The 12,483-nt window shown below is 38.8% G+C and overlaps 2 protein-coding genes across 2 annotated transcripts in view; one reads left to right on the forward strand and one right to left on the reverse strand.

The window, feature by feature from the left end:
- The first annotated feature begins 4,885 nt into the window (after positions 1-4,885).
- LOC148721356 (melanocortin receptor 3-like) lies at positions 4,886-5,821 on the forward strand. Its single transcript, XM_088736141.1, has one exon. The coding sequence runs from the start codon at positions 4,886-4,888 to the stop codon at positions 5,819-5,821; it is 936 nt and encodes a 311-aa protein (XP_088592267.1).
- A 2,832-nt stretch (positions 5,822-8,653) lies between these two features.
- Positions 8,654-12,483, reverse strand: part of LOC148721357 (uncharacterized) — a 4,849-nt gene continuing 1,019 nt past the window's right edge. The window contains exons 1-3 of the mRNA XM_088736142.1: positions 11,799-12,483; positions 11,055-11,250; positions 8,654-8,706 (exon numbers count right to left, since the gene is read on the reverse strand). The exon at positions 11,799-12,483 is cut by the window's right edge and continues 1,019 nt beyond it. Coding sequence (XP_088592268.1) covers positions 8,654-8,706; positions 11,055-11,250; positions 11,799-12,483 — 934 coding nt within the window. The remainder of the gene's footprint in view (positions 8,707-11,054; positions 11,251-11,798) is intronic.

Here is a 12,483-nt window from a genome sequence, read left to right on the forward strand (position 1 = left end):
TACCATTGGAGAATGAAAGACATTCGATATTCTACCATTGGCATACTGCGACAGATATTTTCATGTCAGAATTATGGATGATCAAGATAGAAAAATTTTACAGAACTGACTCGGCTTTCCATTCATGTGTCTACAACATTTGAATTCCTAAGTTTTTTAAGATTTTGCTTCTTTAAATTTATGTAACAGTGACTTTTAAACCTACTAAATTGAGGTTGGAAAGGTTAATAATGTCTTAGTAACTTAAGTATAAACTTCTCTCAGAATTCGATCCTATACATTTGTTGCCTCCTTATTCGGGGTGCGTTTTGGAAAATTTAGCAAAGTACCGACCCTGTAGTCTTTTGTATGTATTCAGTGATTGTGTCAAGCGATTTTAGCCACCCTCCCTTTCAAAAGAAACTAGTTCACGGACGCAAGTTTATGCCTTATTCCAAACAAAATTATTCGACTGCAACACCCCTGGAAATAAATTTTGGTATGGTAAAAGGATGAAATATTCAAGATCACAAGATTTTCTACCGGTTTACGATCATCGCTGGTGCAGAAGATTATAAATCATTCATTTCTCGATTGGCATCAACTTTACAGCTAGTCAGGCAAAACTGACAATGACACAGTTTTTTGTCGGGTGGGACAAAGCAGGATTTACATACATACTTTAGTTTATAGAAGGTTGCACAGTTTGTAAAACTTAGTGGAATATTGATGCGAAAGATTATATGAAATTAAAACTGATAAAAGTAAAGTGATTATTCAAAATAACTGAAATCGAATGCCGATTAACGGGCCCCCTCAAACTGAAGATTGACTCCTCTTAGATGTCAAGACCCAATCTGGTACCCAAGCAGCTATGGTTAATAAAGCTTAGGAGCTAAGACTCCTTAATCCCAAGGAGCCAGTCCTTATTTATTGCCTTAGGGAGTGGGAGATTCCGAGGGGATCCCATGGTTTTTTCAGGGAGAGCGGAGGAGGGATCGGTCGATGTCAACAGAGTATAAAGGGGAACTATAGAATACTAACAATTTACTGTCAATGAGCGTTGGGGGGTTACAGGACTATTACAGAGCCTTATAGGGGCATCTGGTGAATTTATCTTGACTCAACAACCAGAATCCTCCCTTCCCTCCCCCCCCCCTTCCCCACGTTGTCTTACGAAAATTTTTCAAGATGAATTTGGCAAAGGAAAGAAAAAGGACGTGAGTTCCATAGGTATTTTTTTAAAACTTATGAAGAGTTGTTCATGACGCGCAATAATGAGTTCTCAAGTAATTGTTCTATTTTTACTTCTGTCACAAATTAAAAAAAGAAGACGTAACTCAGCTTTGAATGGCTTTTATGCAATTAGTTTGGCTATTGAACAGGAGAATACCGCTCATCTGTCTAATTATGACATCCACATGGTGGGAAACATCGTCGATATCTTGATGATTAGTAAAACCTCCTCAGTCTTAAGTCGTAATTTTTTAGTTTGGTATATGTCTGAAAGCCAGAAGCTATTATTCTTTACACTTAGTTTTAACTTGATACCCATAGCATGAGCATTCGATTTTTTACTTTTTCATTTCATACTCATTTGCTATCAATGACCATGTTTGTTTCCTCCTTTTTTAGTTTTTTTTTTTACCTTGTCTCAGTCTCGTTGCCAATCTTTCGTGAAAATAAAGACTTGAAATCGAAACCAGGAATGATATCACAATAAAACATCGAGTAGATTAGAAACACATTGAATATTAGTACTTCATTTGGGGCACTATGATTCATATCCCATGTTGTCAGCTCTTCATTTTGCATGTCTCCTCTCAAAGCAGCTGAAGACATCTGGCTTGGTTTAGACTAAATATTTGCATGCATCTTCAAATTGACAAGCTTTCAGCTTGAATAAAACCGCGTGGAATTGAACTTTTCATATAAACGAGTAACTTCCCTCGTAGCAAAATGGCAGATGATGAACGTACACGACATTCTACGTATTTCATTAATGTCGTCTTGAGCGCCCTTTCAGCAGCATTGATAGCGATCGTTTTCAACAGTATAACAATTCAAGCCATACGGAAAACTTCCTCTTTACCAGAACCTTTGAAAATGTTGCTGCTGAATCTTGCCGTCTCTGATCTCGCAGTCGATTTAGTAGCTCAGCCGTTGTTCATTGCAAGTGTCTCAAGTAACCTTGATATCAAAAGTTTATGGCTCATCCAATTTGCAATCGCTAACATTTCGTTCTTTAGTATCATGGCACTAAGTCTAGACAGATTCCTGGCTATTCATCTCCGCCTCAGATATCGAGAACTTGTGACCCACAAACGCGTTCTTTGTCTGGTAATCTTAGCATGGGTGCTCAATGCTATTCTTTCATCCGTTTGCGTTTGGGTCACTACTGATGAATCAAAATTAGTCAACATCAGAATCATCTTTTGGAGCCTTTGCTTCATTTTCATAACCGTTACAAGCTTCAGACTTTACATTTTCATTGTGATTCAGTTTAAAAAATGGGTTCGGTTCAAAGGCACTGTGGATAAATTAGTAGAATAAAATTATGCGATATGAATTCATAAGGCCTCAAGGTCTGCCTTCAGCGCTGCTCATTGGCTAACGTGGCATTATTTCTCATTTACTCTTTATTTAAGTCAGTCTCATTTCAAATCTTTTATGAATATAAATGTTTGCACCCGAAGCGTGAGACGACATCACAAGAAAAAAAACAGACTAGAACGGGAATTCATTGGATCTCACCAGTTTACTTAGAAACTTACTAATCGGCACACTGTCGCTTTGAATTTATTCATAACCCAAGTTGTAACCCGCCATCATGCTCCTATCAGCAACTTAAGACATCTGGCTTGGCTTGGGCATAAAACATTACCGTATATTGCTAAACTGTTATTCGCTCAGCTCATACTCTGTTAAACCGTTCCGCCGGTAACCATCAAAATTTGTTCAAAATTTCATGTGACATATCAGGAGTGGTACAAATCAAATTGAACGCGTGTGTCCATGCAGCTGACAAGCTGAATCAGCCATAACGCCTAAAATTGATTTTATAAAACTGGAATGCCTGTTAAATTGTATATACGAGATCTACTATTCGTGATTCCGATAACTCTCCAGATAGCTAATTTAATGCTAGCTAATAGAAATATACTTGGATGAGAATATATGACCATCTGAAATTCATAAACTATAACGTCATCACAAAACGCTGGAAAGATGGTGAAGTTTCATCCGCTACAGCGCGCTTTCAAAATATTTATTTATTTTTTGTAGATTTAACTTTTACATGCATTCCCTCAATACTTTTAAAGAGAATTTTGAGGAGCGCGACTTGGTTAGTTACCTAACTTTGCAAATTATTCTGAATACCAAACGTTACAGGTAGTGTGATACCTTAAGGACGTTGAAAGGTTGCTTCTTAAATTAATTATTTTACTAGAATGTTCCATATTTGAAGATACTTATTGTGTCCTGTGAAGAGGAAAACAATTCAGAAGCTCCAAAGCCACAAGTGAACGATATCACAAGGATATACTTGTTGTTTATTTCACAGAAACATTTGCTTGTGTCGAAAACTCGACTAACCAGCAAAGGAGAGGTTTTCTGCAAAGAGAAAACACGCTTAAAACAAACGAAATTACAACATAAACAACTGAAATGGTAAACGCACCGACTGTTCGAGCTTAGGGTTTACAAACAACCACAATACACGGAACAAAACATTCTTGAAATGAACGCGATGATTTTCCCCTTCAAAGCACATAGGCGATTGCCCAGATGTTCACGTATACATAGGCCCGCAATGGGAGCTACAATACTGCTTTTTTTTTTTAATAAAAAAGAATGACGTTTAAAATGACGTTTAATACTCCTTGAAAGACTTTGTATAAACTTCCTCAACCCTGGAGGAATACCAGACCAAACTACCTAAAAATCAGAATACGTTTTACTGTGGAGATCAATCAAAACTGAGTTATATATGACTTTACAACTCAAAACATTTAAACCATGTGTCAGAACATCTTTAAGTTTCAGTGATCTTACACGGAAATATCGTTCATGCACATCAAACTATTATAAACTCTTCTGAAAATTTCTACGGCCAAAATGGAACATCGTTGCACTTGAAAAAGCCTCCATGTGACCAGTTTAGGGATCAGGACAAAGGTACCCTTATTGTCTAATTGATTTTGACTTTTGCTCTAACTTGGAATAAACGTGGCATAACAAATTTGCATAGACCATCTGACGATCAGAGTCATTGAATACACTTTTGAAACTGTCATCGATTTTCAGTAAATTCATCGCGTAAAATTATCAATTATCGGGGCATAACAAATTTGCATAGACCATCTGACCATCAAAGTCAGTGAATCTCGCTTTTGAAACTGTCATCAGTTTCTGTAAATTTATCGCGTATAGTGATCGATTATCATTGTTTACAAACAGAATGGGTTTTCAATGGAAATTCTACCATACGAAATGCTTCCGCGTAAGAGAATTCAAACTGACGTTGTTGTCATTATTATGTAAATTCAAAAGGCAATTCAATTTTCATTTCATTTTCGGATGTTCATATAAAACAAAAACAAACGAGAAATAAAAAATTTCAAAGTCTTCATCAATTGGCCTTCTCCCTTGCTTTATAAACATCATACTCGGAGGACATATTACGAGAAAAAGGTTTTCCCTAATTAATTTTTGCAGGTTCACGGGAGGTAGGCCCCCAAATGGTTTGGCAGATGGCAATTAATATCAAAATTCATCAATCAAGATCGCCGGGAAGTCATAGATAATTTAAAGCTGCTTTCGTTGACGAGAAGTTACCATTTTGTCCACTGTTAGTCTCCTGGTCGACTATCCTCGCGTTTGATCTTCATCTGCGTCCCAAACAATGACAAGCGCTGAGGGTCCCGATCGTTCATCGATGGTCGCCAATTGTATGCTCAACGCATTGTTATCCTACACCGCCATCACATTGAACATCATAACAATTTACGCAATGAGAAAAACCTCGTCGCTACCGAGGCCGTTAAGGACATTTCTACTGAGTCTTGCTATCTCAGATCTTGGTGTTGGTATATTTGTACAACCTTATTACGTTGTGCTTTTAGTTAGAGGGTTGAAAAGCCCCGATTTTGTTGACGAATCAACAAATAAAGCCATGCATGCCATCGCGGATACCCTCTCCATAGTTTCAATTCTCAGTGTTTTCGCCCTCAGCATGGACAGATTCCTCGCTGTACATCTTCATCTCAGATATCAGGGGCTTATCACTCACAGACACTTTGTTTTGGCTGTGATATCAATCTGGATGTTCAGTGTATTTCTTGGAGTATCTTGCAACATTTGGATGCCTCCCTCCATTTCGATTTTCCTTCATGTTGTCCTTGGGTTCTGTTTTATGTGCACAGGATTAGTTTACTGCAGGATTTATTTTGCTGTACGACGCCACACGAAGGAAATTCAGTCCTTGCGAGTGCGGCTAGCCGAGCAGGATGACGGTGACATGGAACAAACCGCAAGGATGAGGAAAATTGCCATTACTACATTTTACGTGTATCTTGTGTACTTGTTCTGTAATTTGCCTGAATACTGCACTAGTATTGCTACTACTGCCAATAACGAGCCTAGCGTTGCTTTGGAAACTTTTAGGTTTTACAGTTGGACTCTTGTGTGTATGAATTCATCGCTAAACCCCGTTATTTACTGTTGGAGTATGATGCACATTCGACAAACCATCATTAACACTCTCAAAAATATACACCTGTGCGGAAAGTTAGCGACACAGAAAAATAACAAGTCGAACTCCTATGGCTATTGCACCTGACAGTTCTTATGTGAGTGGATACAATGACATAATTTGATAAGCTTTTTGAACTAACAGCCTGCATAAAGTAATATTAAAATGGTTTACTTGTAATATTAAAAATTGATCTCTAGTAATAAGGACAAAATCACCGTAGGGAGCCTGTCTAAACGAGAATATTAGTACAATTTTTGCTATTGCTCCTCTGCTAACGACATTGGCACAGAAAATAAGTGCTTGTATTTATGATAGCCTAATTTAGATGCAGCATGAAAAGGCACACATCAAAGCGTGTCGGTTGCTATTGTACATATCTTAAAAGGAAAGTTCTATGTAATTTGAATACAAATGTTAAGCATGGTGATAATTGGAATTAGAATAGAGAGCTTCAGCTATCTACTTTTTCTAGTACTACAATATATTAGAGAGCTATCACATAAAAAAAAAATCAAACAAAAAACACCTCAATTTTCATGGCTCAATAATTTTGCATCGATGGAAAGACAAAGAACTTTTGACTGATACAGCGTTGTCGCTCAGCCAAAAACCATATAATTAAACTTTGAATTGACCTTTTAGTTGCTTCCACAGTAGACGCCGACAACTCTCTGACGAAATGAATTCAGGCAAAGTGTCTTTTTTTAAAAATTCTGTCGCTTTTCCTTGAGTGGAAGCTTTTATATTTTCATTTTACGCTTTTTTAAAGGTTGTTTTACACTTCGGGTTTACAAATCTTGAAACAAATAAAGATCCAGAATTTATCATATGACCCTTCCTTCCCAAACGAATCCAAATGACATTCGATAAACACGTCTCATAGTTCTCGCAGCAGTTATTGGACATAAACAAATAAGAGGAAACCCACTAACCGGATAATGCCTACAAAATTTGTATTTATAAAAGTGTTTATTTGGCATCGATTATGTAAAAATCAGAATCATCATGAAACTTAGGCTCGGCCAAACGCTATCAAAATTTCAACTCAACGCAAGATCTTACAACGTTGTTGAGCGCAACGTGTTCCACACCTATGGCCACCCCATTGAATTGTTGGTTGGTGTTGTTTCAAGCGGTCAAATTTTTGGTGCAACATTTTTGGATGTTGCAAAATATTGCTCTCGTTTGGCCAGGTTCTTCTCAACATTTTTTATCGCACGATCCAACAATGTTGCGTTGAAATGTTGCGTGCGTTTAGACGGGCCTTGAAAATTTTATTCGGTTTTAAGTACCCCAGAGGACTTAGTGATCATAGTTGGATCAAATTTCTTTAGTTATGAGTAATGCACCCCTTTGTTTTGTTTGTTTTTAGGTTTTATGAATGGCACGCATCCTTACAAAATATATCGGTTTAAGGAGGCTCGAAAGGGTTTTCCACAATTAACAGTAAGTGCCAATCAGTAAAAGATATCAGGACTGTCAAACTTATCATTGGGATAATGACTTGACATGTGCCTAACACTATGTTAGGGCAATCTTTTAAGGTGGCTCGTCAGGCATCATCTGTTGCCATGGCAACGGTACAGTAGTGCTGAAAGACTTTCTAAACTCAGTTTTTGAAAGATATGTAAAAAACAAACTCGGTGACCTAGTTTTTTTTTTCAAATATATTTAACATCATCACATTCACGATCTGTATAAGTGATATAAAAAAAAACTACCTGGTAGAACTTGAATTATATATGAAAATGCTGTTTTAAAATGTAAAAAATTTTCCACTAGATAAATTTTTTTAAAATTTACTTCAGGAATGTGTAATGATGAAAATAATTTGTACACGAAAAATCAGGGTAGGTCACCGAACTAATTTTCGCGATATTAGTTCATCAACTTAGCAAGCTTTATTTCCGGTTTTTACAATTTTAGCTCACCCTTTTATATCCGGTCACGCGCTTTAAACGATACCGCTGACTCCAGGGCTCATTTTAGCGAGGATGAGTCAGTGTCCGCGCGATTAATCGGTGGATGCCCTCCGCGTGGAAAAAATCGTACATCCTGAAGATGGATTCACATTGTTTCATGATTTTACACATTCCTGAAAAATAAGTCATCATTTGAGACTCAGACTGCTTACCGTTACGACAGTTGGAAATGTAAGAACGTTCCGGAGAGAATTCTCTTGCGGAATTCGATACTTTCATGGAAAACTGAATCGCAGAATAAAAAACCCGCAGTATAACACATGCATCACCCGTGTGTTTTCAGTAGAATGTGCGCTCAGATCACTATCGTCAGAGTGTGACTGTCCCTGCCATAAGTGTTTCCAAGGGGCAGAAAAGTGAGGTTGATTATTTCCGCTGAAAAATCGATCTCGACGTGTGCAGCCATGATAATCTACTTCACATACGTATATCATAAATGCATTCGGAGACTAATTAATCCTTTTACTCTGAATAAATACCGCGAGGCTTGTCTAGTCTGTAAAATTCTTTCATCGTAGAAAAAGCCGAACTAAAACTGATCACTCAACTATTTTACCCGAAAATGAACACCCAACATAATTTTTTTATAAAAAAAAAAACATAAAAAGTTATTATACAGAATAAATCGAATGTCTGACTAAACGTTCATAATTTAACTGAATAGAGCTGCCGCGATCAAATTAAACAAAAAAAAAAGACTGAGAAAGTCTAAGAAGAGCCCTTGAACCCAGGAGTAACATTTCATAATATAGTGAGGCTATTGAGCGTGCTTTGAAGGACGTTTTGTTGTCAGCGACAATGATAGGCACCTGAACATCCTGAGCGGGTGATGATATCCGTTCAGATCGTCTTGAGAAAAATATCTATTATGTGTATATTTTCGAAAACTTCCCGCAGCTTCATGAATATTTAATAGGGCAGACAGTAGTGTCTACTAAAGTCCAAATATAGGAAAAGCTTGTTCCGCATTCAAATCAGTTTCACTCCCTGAGTAAATAAAAAGACCATAAAAATCATTTAAATCGAAAGTTGCCCTGAAAAGGAAAATGATTAATTTCATCCAGATAATATACTTTCTTGCTATCACTACGAAAACATAAAAATGTATTCTCTTAAATATATGCTCAGTTTACTCGCAATTGGACTGAGAAGAAAAAAGGACTTTTATACTGCAAGCGACAGAGATGTCAATGAACCAAAACATAAATTATGTTAAAAACGTCACAACAGGCTCCTCTTCCGAGAAATGTCTTAATGGAGCAAACTTAATTAAAGCAGAAATAATAATTATGAGTATTCTCTTAAATATATGCCCAGTTCACTCGCAATTCGACTGAGAAGAAAAAAGGACTTTTATACTGCAATCGACAGAGATGTCAATGAACCAAAATATAAATTATGTTAAAAACGTCACAACAGGTTCCTCTTCCGAGAAATGTCTTTAATGGAGCAAACTTAATTAAAGCAGAAATAATAATTATGAGTTTGAAAGTTTTCTTCCTCGTCTTTGGCCACTGATACAGATATACAAACAGAATGCAATAAACGTATAGTAGTTGACTTAAGCCAAAGTGCACTTCTTCTCTCAGTACACTCTTTCCTAAAGCTTTCTTAATGGGTTTCGGGCGGCGATTGTTTATTCATTGGAAAAAGCTCATTTTATAAGGGCAGGTGAACCCGCCCTTGATTGAATTTACTAGTACTCACAATCGGCTGCGATGAATAATATGATTTTAGGGAAAATAAAACAGTTCAGAATTATTCTCTTTTTCTCATGATTAAGTTTTCCCACAAACTCGTGAAAATAACATACAAAAGACATTTAAATGTAATCCTAACTTTCGAAAATTTCAGTCCAATATTTGATTCCTACTCTGAAGTCTAAATTCGGTTTTCACCTCGCCGCTATGCTAATGAAATATAATGAAAATCCGGCACGTATTTTACAAACTGAATTTGACAAACTTCATTCAAAAAAGAAAGAAGAAAAACAGTCATTGAAATATTATAAGATATTAGCGATGGAAAAACTACAGAAACTTCTCCTGTTGATCTTGATTTTGTGAGGATAGAAAAAGGCATAGACTTGACGTGGTATCAGCAGATAAAAGGGTGCGGTAATTTTAGTATCAAGCAAACAAAACGAATTCTTAAGAATAATTTCTGTGAGCAGCTGTTCATCATTAAAGCGGACCGTGTTCATCAGCCCGAGAACGGTGCTGGAGACAGTACTGTAAACATCTCTGTGGCAACGCTCACAGCAGTTTTCTTTACGACCACAGAATGGAAGTCTCGTACATCGTTAATCTCGTCTTGAACGCCTTGAAATCCTTCACCGCCATCAAGTCCAAGATTTCACGCGATAAGGACAACTTCATCCTTACCGACTCCTTTCAAAGTCCTTGACTGACTGGTTGACTGCCTTTCTGACGGACTGTTGACTGACTGGTTAATAGACTGGTGCCTGACTGGCTAGCGACTGGCGACTGGCTAATTAAACGGTTGTCTTATACTGGCTGGCTGATTCACTGGTACCTGACTGGCTGACTGACTTGTTGACTGACTGGCTGACTGACTGATTGAGTTAATGGCGACTGACTGTCTGACTAATTGGTTGAGTGTCTCACCGGCACCTCAAGGCTATCTGACTGGCTAACTGATTTACTGACCGAGTGGTGACTGATTCGCTAACTGACTGGGGAACTGACTGGCTCACTGACTCACTGACTCACTGACTCACTGGTACCTGACCAGCTGAGTGACTGGTTGACTATCTGGCTAACTGACTGGTTCACTGAAGGACTTATTGCTTACTGACTGGCGTATGACTGGCTGACAGACTGGTTCACTGATCACTCGCACCCGACTTGTTTTTAAGCCTGAGTTGAGCTCTACAAGAGCTCGCACTTTTCACTTTTTGGCCAAATTTTGCAAAACACATCGCATTTCAGCTGGACTGTAATGTTTTCTTAAAGATTTCAAGCCCATGAAATGAAAAAATTTAATCTCGGCTTTTTTGCATATACTTTCTGCAAATAGTGTTTCGCAAGCAGTTTCTGACCTTATCGCTGGTTTGTTAGCTCAGCCATTATATATCCCTACTTATTGTCATTCGGTCCAAGCAAAACATCGCAGACGGCGATACCTTGGCATCCACCCCACTGTTCTGTTCAGACTACTAAAATAACTTCAAGTGAAAACCACATGTATTTTTTATATACCATAATAGTAACACAACAAAATCTCCTCAGTAGGGTGGTCTCGTCATAAGTCCAGTCTCACTGGGGGGCGTGAGATCCTCCCACTGCGGGTCCGGGCCCGAACATCCTCCCCACCTCTCCAATACTTTTGGAGACTTGACACTGGTTTCCGTGTAACTTGTTTCTTCTTCGCCCTTTCCTTGACCTTTCGAGCAACAGACTCCCCACCGTAAGCACCGCTGTCACAAAATTCATCACTTCCAAATTGAGTACTGCTTGCTTCCAAACGATGTAGCCTCTGTACAGGTCTCCTTAGAAGCCCTTTCTTTGTCTTCAAAACAACAGTACGAATCAAGCCGTCTTTTCCAGGAAGCAATCTTTCAACTCTTCCCATTGGCCACTTTCCTCTCGACACCTTGTCTTCAGAAATCAGCATTACATCTCCAATCTTGAGGGCTGGTTGTTCATTCACCCACTTCTTTCTAACGGATAACTGATGCAAGTACTCTCCCCGCCACCGTTGCCAGAAATGGTTAATAAGCTTCTGCTGGTATAGGTATCGCTACCTCGTTGTGCTTTTGTTTGCTGAAAGTTCGTCTACGAAGTCCGGTAAGCTAAACAGGGATCTTCCAATAGCAAGATGAGCTGGTGTTATAGGCGTTAGATCTCTTATGTCGTCACTTACTGTGGTGAGCGGTCTCGAGTTAATAACGGCTTCAATCCTGGTAAGGATGGTGGCCAACTCTTGATAGGACAACAGCGCTTTGCCCAAGATCTTGCGAGGACCACAAGTTTATTAGTGTTTGTGCACTATCACGTGCTATCCTCAATAAATAAAGTCTTATTATTATTGCGAAGAGGTTCCTTCACTGAACGCACCAGCCTTTCCCACCAGCCGCCATGCCAAGGGGAGCGCTCGACGATGAACTTCCACTTGATTCCCTTGGAGGTCAATTTGGCCTGGAGCTCTTCCTGATCTATCCTGTCCCACAATCCTTTATTGACAGATGACCCTTGTGTGAACAACTGTTGGATCTCACGGTCAGCGCATTTGAACGTCTTCGCATTGTCAGACCAGATGGTTCTACAGAGCCCTCGTCTACTGATCATACGAAGAAATGCCTGAAAGAACTCTTTAGTGGACAAGTCACCCGTAAGCTCTAGATGGGTCATGCGGGAGGAGGCACAAGTAAAGATGCATATGTAAGCCTTTTCTGGGGAGGCACTCCCTCGTACGAACAATGGCCCTGCAAAGTCTACACCAACGTGAGTGAAGGCTGGAGACAATGACGCCCGCTCTGATGGCAATGGCGCCATTTTCTGTGAACATGGACCAACTCGTTGACGTCGACAAACAAGGCACTTTCCCAGGATTCTTTTAACTTCACGACGTCCCTTGGTGAGCCAGATCTCTTGTCGTAGAACCGAAAGAGTGCCCTCCGGTCCAGCATGAAGTAACTCCTTGTGCACACTTTGTATGATTTTCTCAACTACCGCATGACCATGTGGTAAGATTATTGGATGTTTGGTACCCTCTGGCAAGTCTGAGTGCTGTAATCTACCT

The sequence above is a fragment of the Stylophora pistillata genome, chromosome 10 (assembly GCF_964205215.1).
Source record: "Stylophora pistillata chromosome 10, jaStyPist1.2, whole genome shotgun sequence".
Classification (NCBI taxonomy): domain Eukaryota; kingdom Metazoa; phylum Cnidaria; class Anthozoa; order Scleractinia; family Pocilloporidae; genus Stylophora; species Stylophora pistillata.